Here is a 25,257-nt window from a genome sequence, read left to right on the forward strand (position 1 = left end):
CTATGAAGGAGGGCACTTGTGATAAGTACTGGGTGTTACATGTAAGAGAGGTATCACTAAATTCTATACGTGAAACAAATTTTACCATATATGTTAATAACTAGAATTTAAATAGAAAATTGAAATAAAAATAAATTCTATTATCTAAAACTAAAATACATACATACATACATAAATGGATAAAACTCAAAATGGATTAAAGACTTGGATGTAATAGGACATGAAATCATAAAACTCCTAGAAAAAAAAAACCACAAGGGGTAGATAAGCTCATTGACATTGGTCTTGGCAATGATTTTTTTTGGATTTGATAAAATCTAAAGGCAACAAGAAATAGCAAAAGAAAAGAGAATGACTGGGACTATATACAACTAAAAAGCTTCTGCACATCAAAGGAAACCATCAACAAAATAAAAAGGCAACCTACTGAGTGGGAAAATTATTTGCAAATCTTGTATCCAATAAGGTCAATATCCAAAATATATAAGAATCCCATACAACTACATAATAAAAATGAAAATCTAATTAAAAAATTGGCATTGGAACTGGACAGACATTTTTACAAAGAAGAAATCCAAATGACTAACACATAGTGAAAAGTGCTCAGTATCACTAATCATCAAGGAAATGCAAACCAAAACCACAATGAAATATCACCCCTCAGGTATCAGAATGAGTCTCATCAAGAAGACAAGAGATAACAAGTGATGGTAAAGATACGGTGAAAAAGAAACCCTTGAGCACTGTTGGTAGGAATGTAAACTGCTATTATAGCCACTATGGAAAACATTATGCAAGTTCCTCAAAAAGGTAAAGATAGATCTATCATATGATCTAGCAATTCCACTTCTGTATATATCTCCAAAGGAAATGAAAACAAGATTATGAAAGAGATAAAGTTGCACTCACATGTTCATTGCAGCATTATTAACAGCAGCCAAGATAGGGATACAACCTAAGTGTTGTCAGCAGATGGATGGATAAAGAAGATGTGATATATACAAACGATGGAATATTATTGTCTTGAGAAAAACAGTAAACCTACCATTCGTGACAATATGAGTGGACCTTGAGGGCATAATGCTAAGTGAAACAATCCAGAAAAAAAACCAAATACTGCATGGTATCAGTTATACATGGAACATTTAAAAAAACAGTCAAACTGGAGTACCTGACTGGCTCAGCTGGAAGAGCATGGAACTCTTGATCTATGGGTCATGAGTTCAAGCCCCACATTAGACATAGAGATTATTTAGTAAATAAAACTGTATTTAAAAAAAAATTCAAACTAATAGAAGTATAGAATAGGAAAGTTGTTGCGAGGGTCTGGGTGATAAATAAGGATTGGTAAAAAGGTATAGACTTTCAATAATATGAATAAGGTCTGAGTATCTAAGGAGCTAATGTAAAACATGGTGACCATAACAGACAAAACTGTACTGTATAATTGAAATTTGCTTAAGAGAGTAGAACTTAAATGTTTTCTATTCTAACACAAGTATGCTACTCTGAAGAGTAATTCTTGCTACATCAAATCCTGAGTCAAAATGCATTTATGTGAAACATCAGATAAATTATCAAATAAATATGATCATTTTTTCATTAGTGTCAGGAGACTATCTAATTGGCATATCTCCATTTTCTTTATTATGTAAATAACATTTAACTCTGATAATACAATGTTCTATACCAATTACAGTTCCATGAAAGAGTAAAAACCAACACTGGAACAGAGAACAAACTAATGGTTATCAGAGGGAAAAGGGATGAAGTTGATAAGCAAAATTGGTGAAGGGAAATGGGAGATCCAGGCTTCCAGTTATGGAATGAATAAGTCAAAGGAATAAAAGGCACAGCATAGGAAATGAAGTCAATGAAGTCAGTGACATTGTAATAGTGTTGTATGGTGACAGATTGTAGCTACAGTTGTGATGAGTAGAGACTAACATGTTGGGAAGTTGAATCACTATGTTGTATGTTTGAAATTAATGTAACATTGTGTGTCAACTATACTCAAAAAAATTTAAAAAATAAATAAAAACAAACAAAATGGGCAGAGAATCTAAGTAGACATTTTCTCAAAGAAGATATAGATGACTGACTGGTACAGTTGGAAAAGTTGCTCAATATCAATAACCATCAGGGAAATGCAAATCAAAACCATAATATCACCTCACAGTTGTTAGAATGGCTGTTATCAAAAAAAAAAAACAATTAACAAGTGTTGGTTAGGATTTGGGGAAAAGGGAAAACTTGTGCAGTGTTGGTAAAAATTGGTGCAACCTATTTAAAACCTATTTTTTGAGGTTTATATATATACAATGGTATAAGTATATATATAATGGTATATGTGTATATATATACACATAGGTATATATATATATATATATACACATAGGTATATATATATATATATACACACATAGGTATATATATATATATATATACACATAGGTATATATATATATACACACACACACACACACATATATATACACATATACCATTTTTCTTTATCTTTTTACCCCTTAATGGACACTTAACATTGTATATACATATATATATACATAGGTATATATATACCCAATGGAATATTATTCAGCCATAAAAAGGAAACTTTCCATTTGGGACAAAAATAGATGGATGGACCTTGAAGACATTCTGCTAAGTGACAGGAATGAGAGAAAAGCATCTATAATCTCATATGTGGAATCAAAAAAACTATTTATAGATACACAGAACAGATTGATAGTTACCAGAGAGACGGGGCAGAGGGAAGTCGGGAGGCCAAAATAGGTGTAGTGGGTCAAAAGGTAGAAGCTTCAGTTACAAAATAAATGAGTCTTGGGGATATAATATAAACTTGTTAAGAAAATGAATTTTAAGGGGCGCCTGGGTGGCTCAGTCGGTTAAGCATCCAGCTTCGGCTCAGGTCATGATCTCACAGTCAGTGAGTTCAAGCCCTGCATTGGGCTCTGTGCTGACAGCTCAGAGCTTAGAGCCTGCTTCGGATTCTGTGTCTCCCTCTTTCTCTGCTTCTCCCCCACTAGTGCTCTGTGTCTCTCTGTCTCTCAAAAATGAATAAATGTTCAAAAAAATTAAAAAAAAAAGAAAATGAATTTTAAGTTATTATCATATGAAAAAACTAGAACTATGTATGGTGACTAGTCTATTTTGGTGATTCTTTCACAATATATACACATTTAGAATCAATTGTTGTAGATCTGAAACTAACATAAGTTACATGTCAATTATACCTCAATAGAAAGTAAAAAGAAAATAATAACATTGAAGATTTACTATTCTAGATATTAAGTACAGACAATATAAACATGTAAAATATCTCTGTACAATAGCCATTTCAATAGAATCTAGCATGTTTGAAACACTCATCCTTGGGGCAAATTATTTTCCACTAAAGACTTCTTGAATTCTCACATTCCATTATTTTTTCAGCCTCTTCTTGGTTTTTGCTTCTTTTTGTCATAGCATGCAATAAAAAAATAGCTTTATGTAAATTGGGAATATGTCTGGGTGGGGAAATCAAATATGTGAAGGTCTGCTCATAAGACTAATTTGATTTCATTAAGAGAAATTGGCTTCTGTTTGTAAATTTCCATACTATAAACCAAATAGCAATTCCATGAAACTACTAAAAATGTAAACTTTCATACCTGAAATTTTAAAATACTTTAATATTTTACATATCTGGTATAGAAAATCAATCCCTATTAAAATTTCCAAAAACTAACTGTTCTTTTAAAATATTTAATGTCTTGTCTTGTTTTTAAGGCTGGAAAATCAAGTAGTGAAACCCACTGAGTAAAACAGGATGACTGGCCACCTGTTTCTAAAAATTTTTAGCACCACTACATTTCTGGTATATACCACCTATATACAGTTAAAGAGCTGAATATAAAAATATGAAGGTGATTAGTCAGTTTTCAGAAATCAGCTTCAATGCTTATAGCCAGTTACAACACACACAATATTTACTGTATTTCAAAAAACAGAAAAGAAATTCATGCCTATTAATCATGCTGTGATTCTCACCTCTTCTGCATCAGTGCTGTTTAGTTCTTCTGCTTTAATTTTATTATAAGTATCCAATATATCAGTACAGCTCTGATCCCTATGAAACAAGTAAGTCAAAATACATTTAAATATATTATTTGTAAAATCAGATGTCAGCTCCTATGGGAGATAAAACTGCTTCTTACCCAATAAATCGAAGTAAGACATCAGTTACAATTTTGGCTGCTTTAACTATAGGGCTATCTGGCTCATTGAAAGTCCTAGCATTATGCTCAATGTAGCGCACCTCCCACATTAATGCTGATATTCTCCTATGAAAGAAAAAATAACCCTGTTACTCTTGGTTGGTACATCTAAAGTCTGTTCTAAGAATATACAACATAGAACAACTAGGCACTCAATCATGGTATATCAAAGGTGTTCTAATATATGTATGTGACTTAATATATGTATATAACTGATATGCACTAATATAAAGGTATATAGTTATAGTATTTGAAGCATAGGCAAGCACTGAGACTCACTGGACTGCATATTAAAAAGAAATGACCCAGGGCCTTATGGGTAAATAGGGATTTAACCAAATAAGTATAAACACAGTATTTTGATATAGTCAAAAAATATTAAGTTTTCAAGGGAAGAAATGAGAAGATCAAGAAAAGAAACCACGTTTTAGAAAAAGAATTTTATATAGTTACTTTTATGATATAACTTATCAAATGAAATTATATGCAATGTTATAAAATATTTATAACCAATTCATGCTGGAATAACTTGTGATTAGGTCACAGTGGACTCTGGGGTTAGAGAGGTACCAAAGGCTGCCTTCCACTACTCTCTCATAATTATTCCAATCCCAACTGAAACAAAGAAAAAAAATTAACTTGGCTTTTTATCTAAACACCTATTGGGGCTGGTAATGAAACCTAACTGCTGCCTAATTCCTCAACAGGGGATTTAAACATGTTCCAACTTTCTGTAGCACCTTAATCAGGATGAATCTACAAACCACTTAATCTGCCTTTAATAAACTAAGGTTAACCATAGTTTTTGTTTCACATGTGACTTGTGCTACTCATAATTTCCTCTCTGTCCTTTATTTCATATTCCTTACCCTGGAAGGCTGAGAATCTATCAAATAAAGGGAAATTAGTGTTCTAAATCTTTAGAGGAATTTTGGAGTGTGTATACTGAATGATTATCATTGTATCATTATGTGAAAAGGAACACAAAAGATGTAAAGCTATAAACTTTATAGTAAATAATAAAACTAAACAGACCTGTAAAAGCGATTTTCAAGTCTCCGCCTAATGGTGTTGAGGTCAGTTGGATAAGCAACTACAGTACAATACAAGGGATAGGCACTGAGATCCACTGGAACAGCAAAAGGGCTGGCAAAATCTATAATATTACCAAAATCAAAAAAGGTAATTATAAAATATGTTAATGTTTCATGTTAACAAACAAAAACATATATAAATCAGAAGGGAGAACAATGTACTACATTACTAAAATTTTAATGGTTTAATTATGCAAATATTAGACAAATATTGTTAAAATGTTATTCTTTTTATTTGGACATAGTATCTATGAAACATGCATGATACACTGGTTCAAATCAGGTGCAATGAGACAAATAAAAGGAGAACTGTGTTTAACTTCAAATCTGTCTTTTCTGGATAAATGCCAAACAACTCAGGTGATATGTTTTAGATAATATACCTTAGACATGTGAGTAAAAAATATTACTCATCCACTGTCTACTAAAGAACTCAACCAAAGTCAAGCACAAGGAATAGCTAGAGAGCCAAAATGACTCAAGAAAGTAAAAGACCACTGTATGCCATGTCTTCACTATTATATAAGTTCCCAGAAAATAGCAAAAAAATTATCAATCATTACATTGGCCAAACATATAAAAATATTAAAACTAGAATCACTTGATTAAAAGTGACTCTTGAGTTAGAAGTATACCGTGAAAATTTTATTTCCTTTTAATAGAACTGAAAATTCTGCTGGTTTTCCTTGTTCCTTCCTAATATTCTTTCATATTCACCGTACCCAGGGAGAGAAGGTGGTTGATGCCCTGAATAACCCGTTCACATTCCTCATCTCTGGAATGAGCCCCCCATTCTCCTTCCTGGGGTTTGTATAGCAAAGCAGTCAGTTCCTCCTGGGACACAGGAACACCAGCACCAACTTCATCTGGAAAGGCAGCTATGTATAAGATGAAAAATCAGAAATGATTAATTTCCAATATTGTGCTACTGACATTGAATTATAAATCATTTTTAAAAGCGTATTTACTTCCTTCTGGAATTGGCTCCATATCCCAGGGGCTCATCTTTTCTCTCTCATTATTGTCCCAGCTATTAAAAAATAACAAGATACAAATCAAATTCACAGGACACTTATGTTTATATACTAGCATAACTATAATGACTTCTTGGGGGTAAAATTTGGAAAAGGGCAATACAGTTTTCCTTGAAGGATAATTTAACTTATATTAAGATAATAAACCTTTAATTAATAGAGAAAACAAAAAAAATAGAGAAAGTACAGTCCACCAACAGGAAATATAGAGAGTAGTAAACTTACACTTAAGTTTTACTTGTTTTTTTATTTGAATTCCATCAAGCATGTATTCAATATTAGCCCAGGGTACATAATAAAAAGATCTCTTTGGAAAATTCCTTTCAGGTTAAAAAAAGTCAATTTTAATAGATCAATTCTTTCTGTGAGATAATCCACTGTATCCTAACAGCTTAAATATTATAGTATCTCCAAAATTTTATTATTCCCTTGTGATAAGCAATACAGAAACTTAAAGTCAATCCTCACAGAATAAACATTGATCATTCTTGAGAAGAAAACCTCATTCATTAGGAATCTTAATATGCTGGTATTTAGTGAGAAACTAAAGTAAATGTTGTAGACAAATAGTACATCCAAACATAATGCAGTCACCTGTGCCTAGGATTCATACCATTAAATAAAAGGCTGAGTACTAATATTTATTGCTACATTCCAAACAATTACCTTAAACACTGAATTAATTTCAGTATTCCTCATGAAATAATAGTTGCCAATTCTTGTCTAAAACAGAAATACTTAAAAGAAAATACAGGCATAAGGGAGGTACAAATAAGTCTTCAGTTCCTGTTTTGTTTTACCATGCATATTGGAGCAGGAGGTTTATCATCAAATTGCTTCCATACAGGTACTAGGATTACCTCCTTATTGATACAGGTTAGATAAACACAAGTAGAAGTAACAACGTAATATTCCTAGTAGGGTTAGGAAGTCCATATAGTATTACAGTATTATATCAGGCATAAAATACCATAACTGTACTTACTGAACACTGTAGCACTGGAAAGAACTATCAGGATACTCTGGTTGAAAAGGCTGCTGACTCTCCACAGTCCCAAACCACCAGGCATCATCAATTATACTGCGGAATCTATCACCTATAATGTTTTTAGAAATTCTTAAAAGGATGTTTTTGAGAGTAGCAGCTTTGTTCACACTCTAAATTGCTACTTTTTGTTGGACACAGAAGTAGCCTTGTATCTAGCATTATTAGAAGTTTCAATCTATGCTTCCCAGATAAGCAAATTTTATATTTTACTCTTTAAGGATTTTGATTTCTAAGTACTAGTAATCTTTCTGAGATAAACCAAATATGATCATGTCTTCTTAAATGAATGTTACCACATATAATCTAATTTTTGTCAGTTACTTAACATCATCATTAGGCATACTTTTTCTTGTGCTGTGTGTATGTTACTACAATTGTTTCTTTTCCTTTTTGCTTTCAGCCTTTTGCCTTTAAAAATCTCTTCATATATATTCTGCCTACTAATAGCACCTATTTACATAGTATGAATTTTAAGCACTTAGGTACCATTTTAAGCGCTATTATTTATTGCTCACACCACCTTACAGGTGTGCTATGATGGGATTCCCATCATAAAGATACCGATTGGGACACAGAGAGATTAAAAACTTGCCCAATATCGAATAATGACAGGGTAAAGGAAGGGATAGGAGAAGAGGGAAAGGGAGGGGAAGAGAAAAGGGGTAGAAAAAGGCAAAGGTACAGAGAGAAACAGAGAGACAGGGAGAGAAAGAGTGACAGACAAAGAGAGAAAGAAAGAAAATCACAATCAGTAATGGTCTGCTTAAGAGCCCAAGTGTTAAGTACTCTATACCAAGGCAAATGACATTTGATGATTTTCTTTTTAATTCAGATTTGTATCCTAATAGATTAGATATTTGCAGAAAGCTTAGAGGTTATATGCTAAACACGTCGTACATAAAATCACCTAAATAAAACTGAGGAAAATTTAATTTGATTTTTCTAATTTGGTTAACAGCTTTTACCAACTAGATGATATACTAGCTTATTTCTATTAATTTAGAATTAAAAAGTTACTCTATTTCAAACTTAATTGTTATTAAGTGAGAATTTTATAATTACCAATCTGCCAGTTCCTTTCTTTGGCTTCATTATAAAACTGATGTAGCACAAGGAAGTCAATGACATCTGGCATGTCATGATACCTGTATAAAAAATAAAGCACATATGAATCAATATACAAATATTGCATGTGATACTAAATATCCAGAGATCTATGTTTAAAATGGATTCATTTAAAAACTGTTGTAAGCCTCAAGGTTCATGGCAATGAGAAAGAATGAAATCTGGCCATTTGTAGCAACATGGATGGAACTTGAGGGTATTATGCTAAGTGAACTAAGTCAGGCAGAGAAAGACAGATACCATATATTTTCACTCATATGTGGAGCACGAGAAACTTAACAGAGGATCATAGGGGAAAGGAAGGGTAAAAAATAATTAAGGAGAGGGAGGGAGACAAAACACAAGAGACTCTTAAATACTGAGAACAAACTGAGGGTTGATAGGGGGTGGGGGAGAGGGGAAAATGGGTGATGGGCATGAAGGAGGACATTTGTTGGGATGAGCACTGGGTGTTATATGGAAACCAACTTGACAATAAACTATATTTAAAAAAATATTTAACTCTAAAAGGAAAATTGTGAGACAATGGTTAAAAGAATAAATGAATGGAATAATAAAAAAAATTAAACTCCATCTGCTTTTGTTTGTTAGTACCCTGCCTACTACTATTCTATCACTTCAATTAAATAAATATACCAATGAAGGTCCTTAAAGCTTAGTAGAAGGCATTTTATATATTAAGGACTCTTAATATAAAAGACTCTATAATTAGAAAAGTATGAATTGATGTTCTTTCATCTCGTTAGATTTCAAACTCTAAGAAATGTACCACTGAATAGTTATCTATTTTATTATTAACAGAAGTAAAAGCAACTACCATGTTTCAACCACACTGTTGGGAATTTATAAAGGTCTTTCTTTTAATTCATCACAAAAATCTTGAGGCAGTTATTAATATTTTCATTTTGCAGATGAAGGCATAAATTCATAGAGGTTAATAACTTGCCCATAGATATATATCCAGTTGACCCTTAAACAATACAGTTTTGAACCCCTGCAGGTCAACTTATATGCAGACTTTTTTCAATAAGTATACATATAGCACTGTAAATATATTCTCTCTCTGTTATGATTTTCTTAATTATATCTTATTTTCTCTAGCTTACTTTATTGTAAGAGTACTATATATAATACATAAAACACACAAAATGTGTATTAGTCAAAAGTTTGTGATCAGTAAGGCTTCTGTTCAACATCAGGCTTTAGTAAAGTTTTTGGGGAGTCAAAAGTTATATATAGATTTTTAACTGTGGGGAAGTCATTGCCCATAACTCCTCACATTGTTCAAGGGTTAACGGTATACACACACAAACACACCACAGTACATATATGTTTGCTACACATACACACATGCATGCACACACATGAAGTTTATGTATTTATAAACAAACCAAAAATTAAACATTAAGCCCTGGTCTTTAAAACTCTAAATCCTATAGTAATATAGTATTTTCTCTCCCATCAAGCCCTGTACTCTGCAGAATGATTGGGGTTAAAACACACACACACACATACACACACACACACACATACACACACACATAACCAGAGACAGCTACTCACTTAATGGAAAAAGATTCTCCAGTCATTTTGCCTGAAATGGGGTCCAGAAATGCAAGCTTCAAGCAACATAGTGTAGGTGGTCCAACCTCATATTTGATTCCTACAATCTTAACAAATTCTTGTTCCTATTCATGAGAATACCAATAAATAATTACTTTCTATATAAATGTCTAACATTTACATATTATTTCATTATTTTTTGAACAATTAAAAAACTATCTGAATACACAACAAGTAACTAAGCAGTCCACTATGTGTTAAATGCAATAAGACATAATCCTTGACACTTCATATCAAGTAATAGTATACTCTGGGGCTCTAAATCAAGGATAAGTGACAAAATCCCCTTGAGAACATTTATAAAATTCATAATCCTAAAACCTAGTCCTATAGAATTGAATTCAATATATCTGAGGTACAAGCTTAGTCATACATATTTTGAAAGAACTCCCCAGGGGATTGTGATGCTCTGCCTGGTTAAGAAATACATTATGTAAGTATGCAGGTAGACATGTATGTATGTGTGTGTGTGTATATGTGTATATATATGTGTGTATATGTGTATATATATGTGTGTATATGTGTATATATATATGTGTGTATATGTGTGTATATATATATATATACACACATATACACACATATTTGGGGAAAGGGTTTACCTATTTTAATACCCATGATATTATTTTACAAACCACCCTCATAACTGATTAGTAGTCATACTTAAAAGATGGCAAAACTGAGCCTTATAGGTATAGTAACTTGTTTACCTCAACTTTCACCTGATTTAGAATAGATGATAGCATCCTGATTTCCCAGGAGAAGATTGTATAAAACTTGGTTGATATTTTCGTACCTCACAACTTTAATACAATATTTCACAACTGTCTAAATCTTTATTTCAATAAATTTACATTCTTTCACATATGCTTCCTGCTAAGCATCATCACACAACAACCCTTCATCTACCTCGAAAACCACTATAAAATTGTTCTTAAGTTTCTTGTTCCTCAAGTTGGAAAAACAAAAGAAGAAAACATGCATATACCTAACTAGAAATGATGATGTATGTATCTTTACGTCTGTTTGTTTGCATGTATCTATGTATGTATGAAAAAAATAAATGAATATGTATTTACAGTCAGAAAAACCTCTAAAAATTAAACATACCTATTTAACTCAATATCATGTAGCTACATAGATACTGTATCAAAATAGATAATCCATAAAGCACCACAAAGTTCTGAGTTTCTTGGGATTTATGACATTTATGGTATTTACTTAAAGCCACTAGAACCTCAAGGGTGTCTGTAGTTCACACACAAAGTCAATTTATAGAGCCTCCAGAATGAACAAAGATGCTCAGAAAATAACCACACCAGGGAACTAATGCTTTGCTCCAAATACAGAATGGTATAAATGGTATATACTAGATGACTTGAAGCTTGAAGAGAATTAGGGCAAATAATCAAGACAAGTGCCACACACATTTCAGGAAACATAAAATGTGACCCATAACAGTTGTATAAGAGTATGGTACATCACCTTATCTTAGACACACAATCAGTAGTGAAATACGTACAAAACTGAGAAGAAGCATATAGGCAAGTAACTTAATTCCAAAGCTACTCCAGTTGCATAGCTTATGAATTTGGCAAACTCACCCTGAGATCCATTTTATTCCATGGCTGTTTTTGTAAATTAAGGCTGTATATTTTTGACTTCCTTACAGCCCGCACATAAGCTTCATGTCCTTGCCTGAAATAGATAAGCTAAAACAAAAAACATAAGGTATTAAAATAAAAAGCAGCATCTTATTTAACAACTCTATGTAGCTCAGTATATACTCTTACAAATGTCTTCTTCTGTTTACAACCTAATTATAATTTTGAAAAAATGTATAATAAAATTATTTGTCACCATCAAATAATGCTCATTACGTGTTCATGTCTATGTTGCCTTGTACTATGTACTGCATAATGTAAACACTGTATACACAATCCTTCTCCTTCTAGGGCTTCATAAATTTCTGAAGAAAGAGGAACCAGTGATAAATGTACACAGAACTGGTCATATTTTAAAGTATTATATTTCAAACTATGATAACATTCTAAATATCAACATTTTAATAGTCATCCTATAAATTATATGTATGTATATATATATGTATATGTGTGTGTGTGTATATATATGTATATATATATATACATATATAATTCTAACCACAGGCTACTAAGCAGGAATTTCCAAACAGATTAGAATTTTTCTTTTCTAAGAATTAACATCAGAACTGGCACAGTATGGAAAGAAAATGAATTTGAGTGCTCAGTAACACCCTTCAACTCCTTAGGACAGCATTCACTACCATATTCTGATTAAGAAAAGGTTTCTTGCTCCCAAAAATTTTAAAGTGGTAGTAGAGATAATAAATTTTTAAAAATGCAACAAAAAAACATAACCAAGATTTAAAAAATACGTTGACATACTCTATCAATCAACATTGCCTAAGTCAGAATTTCTAATACCTAAAAATACAAGTAGAACACTAACTTGATTTAAATATTAGTACATATACATAAGAGTAAAAATATCAGTAATAAACCTGCTATTCAGATATAATTTATACATATATATTCCTGTACACAACAAATATTGATTAAACATATGTGTAAAAGGCACTGGGTGCAGTGGTAACATGCCAAAACAAAATCCTTTCCCTCGAGGATATGGGCAGACATGTAAATATATAAATATAATATAAGGCCAATTATACTAAGTATCAAAAGAGAGAAATAATTTAGGTGAAAGCTCAGGAGGAAAAAGTGGCAGGCAAATGGAAAGTAGGGATAACATCCAGGAAAAGTTGGCATTTGAGTTAGACTTGTAAGAATGAGTATTTTCAAAGGCAATGATCTGTGGCTATGGTCATTCCAGGCAAAATACTGAAGGCTTAACATTTAAAATAAAAAGTAATGCTGCCATTGAGAGATGATTGATTTTATACATAGTATGAATTTTATTAATTCTTTAAAAACATTGTTTATGTATTTCACTGTCTGATTTATATAACTCCTCCATTAGAAGTATGAGTTTTATGAGTTCTTTAAAAACATTGTTTAATTTATGTATTTCACTGACTGATTCACTTATGTACCTCCTCCGTTACCTGCACAATTGTCATTACCTAATACATACTACTCCAGAGGCATATAAGCATATTCTAAATTTAACAAAGTAGAGGGAAACTGATTCCATCAGGGTAAATATGGTCCTATACAGAGGTGTCTCATCAGACATAGAATATACAGAATGTCATTTTCTTTTGTAAATTCTTCTAAGATTAATTAAAAATTACTCTCCTTAGAGGAAGATGGCAGCAGAGCAAAAAGACCCCATGCTCCCGTCACTCTAAGAACCTAACTAGATAAATATCAAATCATCCTAAATACCACAGAAATAGACCTGAAAACTGGCAGAACAAACTCCAAAACTGAAGGGAGAGAAGAGGCCTCATTGAAGAAGGTAAGAAGTGGAGACATGGCTTAGGGGAGAAATGGATTGCTACGGGTAGGGAGAAGGGGAGGGAGCCATGGTCATGAAGTGGGGGAGAGGAGCTCATAGGGGTACACACAAGGAGAACATTTCCCCAAACCCATTGGCTTAGAAAAAGACAGGGCTTAAATTTTGTAAGGCCTTGCAACAAGCGGGGCTTTGTTAAGGTCTAGAGTTTTAAAGAACAGTGTGCTTGGCTGGTATAGAGCCAGAAGGGCACTGCCCTGCTCCTAGACAGAAGGAAGGCAAAGAACACGGGTGCAGACAGTAGGGATACAGTTAAATGAAGAGTGTGTGGAGCACAAACTGGGGAGATTTTTTGCTCTTCTTAGAGCATGTCCCCAAGAGAAAGCATTCACAGAGACATCTCTCTGGGAACAAAGGAGGTGGTTGGTGCCATTTCCCTCCCCTGCCCCTAAGGATACACATAGAACCACCACAGGAAGCAGCAAAACACCAACACTGGCTGCCTAGCTAGCATACATAAAGCCCCACATCCCTGTGCTCTGGTGGAACTGGCCTTCTCAGTCAGGCTTGCCTTAGTCCTAATGGCTACAAGCTTCTCTCCCAGAAGATCAGAAGATACCCCTACCCACACCAAATCTTCTGAGGAATACTGAGTACTGAGTATTGAACAGCCTCAGTTCTTTTTCTTTTTTATAACTTTTTTTTTTTTTGAGAGACAGAGAGAGACAGAGCGAGCAAGGGAGGGTCAGAGAGAGAGGGAGATACAGAATTAGAAGACAGGCTCCAAGCTCAGAGCTAGCTGTGAGCACAGAGCCTGATGCAGGGCTCAAACCCACAAACAATGAGATCATGACCTGAGCCGAAGTCAGACACTTAACCGACTGAGCCATCCAGGTGCCCTGAGGAGCCTCAGTTCTGATGGAGGTGGTGACAGGTCTCATTTCATAAGACCAGAGCACACTTAGATAAAATTCATCACATTGAGTCCAGGGGACCAAAAACAACCCACAGCAGGCAAGGATAGTCTCTGCAAATTAATAGCCTGAAGTATAGAGCAGCCAGAACACAACAGCAGAGGAAGCAGCACACACCTGAGACACTCCCTGAAGTACCAGGTCCTGGGCACTACATAGTCTCTCCTTCATAAGAACATTATTTTCAGGAGCAGGATGCATAACTTTTTTTTTTTTTGTAAAAAGGAAGAGAAGAAGGCAAAGACTTAGACAAAATACCAAGATGGAGGAATTCATCTCAAATTAAAGAAAAAGATAAGGCCACGGGCCAGAGATCTAAGTGAAACAGATATAAACAACATGCCTGAAGCATTATTTAAACCAATTCACAAGGATACTGTATTGAAAAGAGAAGACATCAGGGGCACCTGGGTGGCTCAGGTCACGCTCTCATGGTTTGTGGGTCATGAATTTGAGTCATGCATCAGGCTCTGTGCTGACAGCTCAGAGCCTGGCGCCTAGTTTGGTTGCTGTGTCTCCCTCTTTCTCTGCCCCTTCCCTGCTAACACTCTGTCCCTCCCCCCTCCCCAAAATGAATAAACATTAAAAAAAAGAAGACATCAGTGACAGCCTTAATACAGAGATAAAAGAGTTAAAAAACAATCAGATATAAAGAGTGAAATAGAAGAGATTAGAAATAATGTAAAGTAATGAACCTGAACAAATGAAAGAATTATGCAACAGAAGAAGAGATTTAGAGAACTCAGTGACTTCATCAAACTTAATAACGTATGCATTACAGGAGTCAAAGAGGAGGAAGAGGAAGAAGAGAGAAAATGGCATAGAAAATTTACTTGAAAAAACAAAAGCTGAAACTTTCCCTAATCTGGGGAAGAAAACAGATATCTAGATCCAGGATGCACAGAGTACTCGCATCAAAATAAACAAGAGGGCCAAACTAACACATACTATAATTAAATGTATAAAATACATTTACATAAAGTAAAGTCTAAGAGTCAGCAAGAGAAAAGACATAAGGCAGCTCAGCTGCAGATTTCCTAAAAGGAACTTGGCCAGCCAGAGAGGAATGCATGACATGTGCAAAGTTCTGAATGGGAAAAATCTGCAGTCAAGAATACCGTAACCAGAAAAAGTTTCCCATACAAAAACTGAAGGAGTTTGTGATCACTAAGCCAACCCTGCCAAGAAATATTAAAGGGGACTCTTTGAGGGGAAAGCAGAGATGAAAAGTGACAAAGACTATAAAGGATCAGAGAAAATATCAGGAAACAATGATAAATTAAGTAATAAAATGGTACTAAATTCATATCTGAATTACTATGAAGGTAAATGGACAAAACAATAAAAAGATACAGGGTATAAGAATAGATAAAATAGATAAAAACACAAGACCCATCTATACACTGTCTATAAGAAACTCATTTCAGACCTAAAGATGCCTGCAGATTGAAATCAAGGGAATGGAGAAGCATTTATCAGTCAAATGTATGTCAAACGAAACCAACAGTAGCAATAATTATATCAGACAAATCAGACTTTAAAACAAAGACTATAACAAGAGACAAAAACGGTACTATAGCATAATAAAGGGGGCAAACAAGAAGATATAACAATGTAAATATGGGTGCACACAACAATGGAACAATCAAATATATAAAACAGTTAATAACAAACATAAAGGAACTAATTGGTAGTTATATAATAATAGTAGGGGATTTTACTTTTTTCAAGTTTATTCATTTATTTTGAGAGCGAGCGTGCACACACATAAGCAGGAGAGGGGCAGAGAGAGGGAATGAGAGAATCCCAAGCAGGCTCCACATTGTTGATATAGAGAAATGTAGGGGACTTTAATACTTCATTTACATCAACAGGAATCAACTAAACAGAAAATAAACAAGAAAACAATGCCTTTGAATGATACACTGGAACAGATGGATTTGACACATATATTCAAAACAGTTCATCCTACAACAGTAGAATACACATTCCTTTCAAGTGCACATGGAACATTCCACAGAACAGATCATGTGTTAGGTCACAAAACAGGCAAATACAAAGAGACCAAAGTCATACCGTACAACTTTTCTGACCACAACACCATGAAAATAGAAGTCAACCACAAAAAAAGATCTAGAAAGACTGCAAAAACATGGAGGTGAAATAACATGCAACTAAACAATGAATGGGTCAACCAGAAAATGAAAGAAAAAATTAAAAAAAAATACATGGAGACAAATGTAAATGAAAACACAATGGTCCAAAACACTGGGGATGCAGCAAAAGTAGTCCTAACAGCCAAACAAACTAATAAACAAACAGGTCAACTGAAGAAGAAAAATCTCAAAGAAACAGCCTAACTTTCAACCTAAAGGAGTGAGGAAAAAAGAAATAAAACTTAAAACCAGGAGAAAGAAGTAAATAATAAAGATCAGAGAAGAAATAAATGATATGACAACTAAAAAAAAATACACCCAATTAATGAAACCAGGAGCTGTTGCTTAGACTTTTTAAACATTTTTAATATTTTTTTTATTTTACAGAGACAGAGCATGTGAGTTGGGGAGAAGGGCAGAGAAAGAGAGAGAGAGAGAGAGAGAGACAGAGAGAGAGACAGAGAGAGAGACAGAGAGAGATCTTAAGCAGGCTCCACGCTCTGTGTGGAGCCCGACATGGGGCTCAATCCCATGACCCTGGGATTATGACCTGAGCTGAAATCAAGAGTTGGACACTCAACCAATTGAGTCACCCAGGCGTGCTGAGGAGCTGTTTCTTTAAAAGAAAATCAAGAAAGTTGGGTTGCCTCGGTGGCCCACTGGGTTAAGCATCTTTCATTCAGGTCTTGATCTCACAGTTTGTCGGTTTGAGCCCTGCATTAGGTTCTATGCTGACAGCTCAGAGCCTGGAGCCTGCTTTGGATTCTGTGTCTCCCTCTCTCTCTCTGCCCATCCCCTCATTCTCTCTCTCTCTCTCTCAAAGATAAATAAACATTAAAAAGTGTAAAAAACCTGATAAACCTCTAGCCAGGCTTAACAAAAAGAAAAAAAATCCAAATAAATAAAAGCACAAATAAGGGAGGAGAAATAACAACCAACACCACAGATATACAATTGTAAGATAATATCATGAAAAACTATATGCCAACAAATTGGACAAACTGGAAGAAATGGATAAATTCCTAGAAACATAAAACCTAAGAAAAATGAAACAGTAAGAAATAGAAACCTTCAGGAGTACAATAACCAGCAAAGAAATTGAATCAGTAATAAAAATAAAAACAAGTCTAGGACCAGAGGGCTTCACAGGCAAATTCTACCAAACATTTAAGGAAGAGTTAATGCCAATACTTCTCAAAATATTCCAAAAAACAGAAAAGGAAAGAAAACATCCAAATATAGTCTATGAGGCCTGCATTACCCTGGTACCAAAACCAGATAAAGACACTACTAAAAAAGAGAACTACAGGCCAATATATCCAATAAACATGGATGCAAAAATTCCCATAAAATACTAGCAAACTGGATCCAACAATACATTAACAAAAAAACAGGGGTACCTGGGTGGCTCAGTCAGTTAAGTGTTTGGCTCTTCATTTCTGCTCAGGCCATGATCTCACAGTTTCTAGGATCAAGCCCTGCACTGGGCTCTGCACAGACAGCGTGGAGCCTGCTTGGGATTCTCTCTCTCCCTGTCTCTCTTCCCCTCCGTCATGTTCTCTCTCTCTCTCTCTCTCTCTCTCTCTCTCTCAAAAAAATAAATAAACTTTAAAAACAAATTCACCATGATCAAGTACAAATTACTCCTGGGTTGCATGAGTGGTTTAATATTCACAAAACAATTAACATGATACACTACACTACATTAATAAGAGAAAGGATAAAAAACATACGGTCATTTTAAGAGACGCAGAAAGAGCATTTAAGAAAGTACAACATTCATTTATGATAAAAAAAACCCTTAACAAAGTAGGTTTATAGGAAACATACCTCAGTATAATGAAGGCCATATACAAAACATCCACAACTAATATCATTCACAAAGGGGAAAAACTGAGCACTTTTCTGTGGTTAAAGACAAGGAAGGGATGGATACCCTCACAACTCTCATTTAACACACTACAGGAAGTACTAGCATTGGCAATCAGACTACAAAAAGGAATAAATGACATCCAAATCAGCAAGGAAGAAGTTCAAGTTTTCACTATTTGCAGATCACGTTATACTCTACATAGAAAACCTGAAATATTGGACAAAAAATCTGCTGGAATTGATAAATTAAGTTAAATTACAGGATACAAAATCAATTTAAAGAAATTTGTTACATTTCTACACACTAACAATGATTAAGCAGAAAGAGAAATTAAGGAAAGAATAGTATTTATAATTGTACCCAAACTAACAGGATACCGAGAAATGAACCTAACCAAAGAGATAAAAGACTTAGACTCTGAAAGTTATAAAACACTGATGAAAGAAATTGAAAAACAACACAAAGAAATGGAAAGACATTCCATGCTCATGGAATGGAAGAACAAATATTGTTAAAATGTCTATACTACCCAAAGCAACCTACGTGTTTTATGCAATCCCTATCAAAATAACAGCAGTGTTTTTAACAGAACTAGACCAAACAATCCTAAAATAATCCTAAAATTTGTATGCAACCACAAAAGACTCCAAAGAGCCAAAGCTATTTTGAAAAGCAAAGCTGTAGGCATCATAATTCCTGACTTCACGTTATATTACAAAGTTGCAGTGATCAAAACAGTATGGTAATGACACAAACGTAGACACATAGATCAATAGAACAGAATAGAAAACCAAGAAATAAACCCACAACTATATGGTCAATTTATCTTCAACGAAGCAGGAAAGAATATCCCATGGGGAAAAGTCTCTTCAACAAACAGTGTTGGGAAAACTGGACAGTGTTATGCAGAAGAATGAAACTGTACCACTTTCTTACATCATACAGAAAAATTAATTCAAAATGTTTAAAGACCAAAATGTAATACCTGAAACAATAAAAATCCTAGAAGTGAACACAGACACTAACTTCTCTGACACTACACTGGTTGTCAACATCTTTCTACATATGTCTCCTGAGGCAAGGGAAGGAGAAGCAAAGATAAATATATTGCGATCATATCAAAATAAAAAGTTCTACAGAGTGAAGGAAATAATTAACAAACTAAAAGGCAACTTACGGAATGGGATTAGATATTTCTAAATGACACATCTAATAAAGTGTTAGTATCCAAAATATATGTAGAAGTTATAAAACACAATATTAAAAAAATGAATGATCCAATTAAAAATGGAGAGAAGATATGAATATACATTTTTTCCAAAGAAGACATCCAGATGTGCGACAGACACCAGAATTGATGCCCAGCATCACTCAACATCAGGGAAATACAAATCAAAACCACACTGAGATACCACCTCACGCTGGTCAGAGTGGCTAGAATGAACAAATCAAGAGACTATAGATGCTGGTGAGGATGTGGAGAAACGGGCACCCTCCTACACTGTTGGTGGCAATGGAAACTGGTGCAGCCGCTCTGGAAAACAGTGTGTAGGTTCCTCAAAAAACTGTTGATAGAACTTCCCTATGACCCAGCAATAGCACTGCTAGGGATTTACCCAAGGGATACAGTAGTGCTGATGCATAGGAGCACATGTGCCCCAAAGTTCATGGCGGCACTTTCAACAACAGCCAAACATGGAAAGAGCATAAATGTCCATCACCTGATGAATGGATCAAGAAGATGTGGTATATATATACAATGGAGTATTACATGGCAAAGAGAAAGAATGAAATCTGGGCATTTGTAGCAAAGTGGATGGACCTTGAGGGTGTCATGCTAAGCAAAATAAGTCAGGATGGAGAAGGACAGATACCATATGTTTTCACTCATGGGTCTAACAGGAGAAACCTAACAGAAGACCATGGGGAGGTGAAGCGGGGAAAAAGAGTTAGGGAGAGAGAGGGAGGCAAATCGTGACTCTTGAATACTGAAAACGAACTGAGGGGTAAAGATGTACATCTTCTTTATACATACATCAGTCATTGTACACTTAGCTGTTTCCATAATTTAAATATTGTACATAATACTATAATAAACATTGGGGTGCATGTATTTATTTGAATTAGTAATTTTGTATGCTTTGGGTAAATAGCTAGTAGTGCAGTTGCTGAATTGCAGGGTACTTCTATTTTTTATCTTTTTCAGGAACCTCCATACTGTTTTACACAGTGGCTGCACTGGTAGTTTGCATTATCGCAGGAGGGCTCCCCTTTTGCTACATCCTTGTCAAAAACTGTTGTTTCTTTTGTTGTTGATTTTAGCCATTCCGACATGTGTGAGGTGGTATATCATTGTGGTTTTGATTGGTATTTCCCTGATGATGAGCCATGTTGAACATCTTTTTTTTAATATATATAGTTTATTGTCAAATTGGTTTCTGTATAACATCCAGTAGTCTTCCCCAAAAGTGCTTTCCTCCATGACCATCACCTCCCTTCCCCGCCTTCAGCCCTCAGTTCGTTTTCAGTATTCAAGAGTCTCTCATGATTTGCCTCCCTCTCTCTCCCTAACTCTTTCCCCCTTCCCCTCCCCATGGTCTTCTGTTAGGTTTCTCCTGTTAGACCCATGAGTGAAAACATATGGTATCTGTCCTTCTCCACCTGACTTATTATTTTGCTTAGCATAACACCCTCAAGGTCTATCCACTTTGCTACAAATGCCCAGATTTCATTCTTTCTCTTTGCCATGTAATACTCCATTGTATATATATATACCACGTCTTCTTGATCCATTCATTAGGTGATGGACATTTATGCTCTTTCCATGATTTGGCTGTTGTTGAAAGTGCTGCTATGAACACTGGGGTATATACATCCATATACACACATACAAACACAACGGAATATTACTGAGTCATCAAAATGAATGAAATCTTGCCATTCGCAAGGACATGAGTTTACCTAGAAAGTATCATGTTAAATGAAATACATCAGTCAGAGAATGACAAATAGTATATGAATTGACACACATCTGGAATTTAAGAAACAAAAGAAATGAACAAAGAAAAAAAAGAGAGAGCAAGGTAAAAAGAGAAACAGACTTAACTATAGAGAATAAACTCATGGTTACCAAAGGAGAGATGGGTGAAGGTTATGGGTTAAATAGGTGACGGAAATTAAGGAGTGTACTTGTAATAAGCACTGGCTGTTGCATGGGAGTATTGTATCAGTATACTGTATATATGAAACTAATAAAATTCCATCTTAAGTAGCTGGAATTTAAATAAAAAACTTTAAGAAATTCCTCCCCTTAAGCTTCCATAAAACAGGCAATAAATACAAGAAATCGTGATTTTAGATAAGCCCTTGAAAAATCTCTTTAAGGTTTTTAAATACAGCATTCATCACAGCATGTTCTACTAAAATAACCAAACAAACAAGCATTGCTCAAAAGTCCAATACTTACTGGAAGACACACTTATAAAAGGAAACATTTTAATAATATGAATAAGTATTCAATATATTAGAGAATATACAAGTCAATTTGAGTTAAAATATTATAATTTAACAGAATTTTCATTAAAAATTAAAAAAATTTTTCTCACTAGATAGAATTTAAACCAATTTTTGAGTGACTAATCATAAATATGGTTATGTAATTCAATCACAGGCTTAGTAGGAAGGCCTGCCTCATGAAATAACATTCAACTAATCACTAAAAGGAGTAACTGTCCTCTAGTATATTTTCTATCAGGTTGGGCATGGGCTTATTTAAAAAAAGAATATTAGGATTTGAATTAGGACTCCAAATACCACTCAATTTTACTAAGTAGTAACTAACTTAAAAATATATAATTATTTTCATGACTTCACAAGCCAATCAATGTGTTTCAATGTTCACTGAGCATCTAATATACTGGAGACACTGTGTCAAATACTACAAGTGAAACTGCTTAAAAAAGCATAAAGTTGAACAGAAATCAAGATGGCTACACAAATCTTTTGGTGAAGCTGGGTTTTAAAGTAACTTTGTTTTCTTCTTAACATTTTTATTTTTATTTTTTTAATGTTTCTTATTTACTTTTGAGAGACAGAGAGAGACAGCGTGAGCAAGGGAGGGTCAGAGAGAGAGGGCAACACAGAATCTGAAGCAGGCTCCAGGCTCTGAGCTAGCTGTCAGCACAGAGCCTGATGCAGGGCTTGCACCCACAAACTGTGAGATCATGACCTGAGCTGAAGCTGGACACTTAACCGACTGAGCCACCCAGGCGCCCCAATGTTTTTATTTTTTAAATTTTTTTAATAGTTTACTGTCAAGTTGGTTTCCATAAGTCATCCAGTGCTCATCGCCACAATTGCCCTCCTCTATAACTTTTTTTTTCTTTTTAAAGTTTTTATTTTTTTATTTTTTTAGTTTATTATCAAGTTGGTATCCATATAACACCCAGTGGTCATCCCCACAATTGCCCTCCTCCATGCCCATCACTCCCTTCTCCTTTTCCCCTCCCCTTCAGCCCTTAGTTTGTTTTCAGTATTCAAGAGTCTCTCATGGTTTGCCTCCCTCCCTCTCTCCAACTATTTCCCCCCCTTCCCCTCCCCCATGGTCCTCTGTTAGGTTTCTCCTGTTAGACCTATGAGTGCAAACATATGGTATCTGTCCTTTTCTGCCTGACTTATTTCGCTTAGCATGACACCCTCGAGGTCCATCCACTTTGCTACAAATGGCCATACGTCATTCTTTCTCATTGCCATGTAGTACTCCATCGTGTATATATACCACATCTTCTTGACCCATTCATCAGGTGATGGACATTTAGGCTCTTTCCATGATTTGGCTATTGTTGAAAGTGCTACTATGAGCATTAGGGTCATTAACTCTCTTCAGCAAATCTCCCTTCCTCCCTTCTTAGCCTTTTGTTTCAGGAACCTGGTACCACACTAAAAACATGACAAGGGAGGCTGGTAGCAAGTACACAATTCCTGCCAAAATCAGCTGGATTCTATATTTACGTAAAAGCACCGCCTAGCCCTTCCCTCCAGTGGGCTTGGAGTTGTTGAAGGCCATAGCCTGCTGCATCTTCCTTTGCCTGGGAAAGCTATTCTGCCTCTTCATCCCAAACTCTGTCTTCACATTATAGTTTGTCTCTGAAGCATAGAGATAGGTTTTCAACAACACAAAGGATAAAAAAAATTAGTAAGATACAATCACTGTCCACAAGAAATACATAATGGAGAAGAGCTGCTAAGTGTACATATAACTATAATAGAATTGAGAATATAAATGCCCTAAGACTCAAGTGAGTGCTCTTGAGGTCCCAGGAGAAAAAAGATTATAGCAAGTTACAATTACCTCATCTCCCATCTGTGGGACAAATGGGGAACGTCGTGGTATGGTATCCAAAATCCACTGAGGAGCAAACCATTCTTCATTGGGTTCACCTGCCATAGAAAGCAGTCCTCCTTTCTAAAATACAGTTCACAAATATATAAACCATAAATAAATGAACAGTAGAATGAAAAGTAACAGAGAATGTTAAAAAAATAAGGTTATAATAAAACCTAAAATGTACAAATTTTAAACATTTTTATTTACCAAGTAATTATGTATAACATCTATACCAATAAAATAACCAAGTGAATTCTTTAATATGTTGCTCAATTTTGGCTGACAGAAAATTATATGATATTATATACGACATAAATCAACAAATTTTCACGTCCCTAGAATACCATGTGAATTTGAGTACAAATAACAAAAGATTTTTTGCCAATAAAATGGTGAAGGTCAAGAAGATAATTCTGTCTACTAAATCAAGAGGACACAGATCATGTAAATAATAAATTGTTAAAGTACAATTCAATTAACTATAACTATCTTTATATAGTCCAAATGAAATCATAGTGAGGAGGAGAAACCATCACTGGGATGAAATAAAAACATATAAAGAAATGGAAGAAGTACTACGTGATTTATTCTGCCTTTCATTTTACAAGTCAAAAATGGAAACAAATTTATGACTGGATACGTGACAAGAATAACACTTTTATACTCTTGTGGCTTCTTATTTAAAACTATTATATTTAGGGGCACCTGGGTGGCTCAGCCGGTTAAGTGGCTGACTTCAGCTCAGGTCATGATTTCATGGTTCGTGGGTTTGAACCCCACATTGGGCTCTGTGCTGACAGCTAAGAGCCTGGAGCCTGCTTCTGATTCTGTGTCACCCTCTCTCTCTGACCCTCCCCCACTTACACTCTGTGTGTCCCTCTCTCTCAAAAATAAATGAGTTAAAAATTTTTTTAAATAATAAAACTATTATATTTAAAAAAGTGATTACTGACATGTTTAAATAACAACGAAGATACTCTAGTCTCTATTTTTGGTAACAGAACAAATTTAAAACTTTTTCTTTTTACAGTTATTTTAAATAATTTTAGCTTCTCAGATGGAATGTTATTTTTAGAAAAAAGCCAAGTGTTACTGATGTAGAAAGAGAAGGCAAAAGAAATTTCAAAAAAATTAAATTCCTTACAACAGATAGCCAATTGACAAGTACCTGAGATAGAAAAAGTGACGTTCCTCAAGGAACTTAA

At 34.5% G+C, this 25,257-nt stretch overlaps 1 protein-coding gene across 3 annotated transcripts in view; it reads right to left on the bottom strand.

Annotated features, from left to right (window-relative positions):
* Positions 1–25,257, bottom strand: part of BRWD3 (bromodomain and WD repeat domain containing 3) — a 192,324-nt gene that overhangs the window by 34,467 nt on the left and 132,600 nt on the right. For 2 of the 3 annotated variants that reach the window (XM_029930082.1, XM_029930081.1), the window contains 10 exons: positions 24,017–24,130; positions 11,809–11,916; positions 10,145–10,269; positions 8,519–8,601; positions 7,394–7,505; positions 6,343–6,404; positions 6,097–6,252; positions 5,316–5,436; positions 4,221–4,346; positions 4,054–4,132 (listed from right to left, as the gene is read on the bottom strand). In XM_029930082.1, coding sequence (XP_029785942.1) covers positions 4,054–4,132; positions 4,221–4,346; positions 5,316–5,436; positions 6,097–6,252; positions 6,343–6,404; positions 7,394–7,505; positions 8,519–8,601; positions 10,145–10,269; positions 11,809–11,916; positions 24,017–24,130 — 1,086 coding nt within the window. The remainder of the gene's footprint in view (positions 1–4,053; positions 4,133–4,220; positions 4,347–5,315; positions 5,437–6,096; positions 6,253–6,342; positions 6,405–7,393; positions 7,506–8,518; positions 8,602–10,144; positions 10,270–11,808; positions 11,917–24,016; positions 24,131–25,257) is intronic. The other variant, XM_029930083.1, reaches the window with a different exon arrangement.

This window comes from Suricata suricatta, chromosome X (genome assembly GCF_006229205.1).
Source record: "Suricata suricatta isolate VVHF042 chromosome X, meerkat_22Aug2017_6uvM2_HiC, whole genome shotgun sequence".
In the NCBI taxonomy this organism is placed as follows: domain Eukaryota; kingdom Metazoa; phylum Chordata; class Mammalia; order Carnivora; family Herpestidae; genus Suricata; species Suricata suricatta.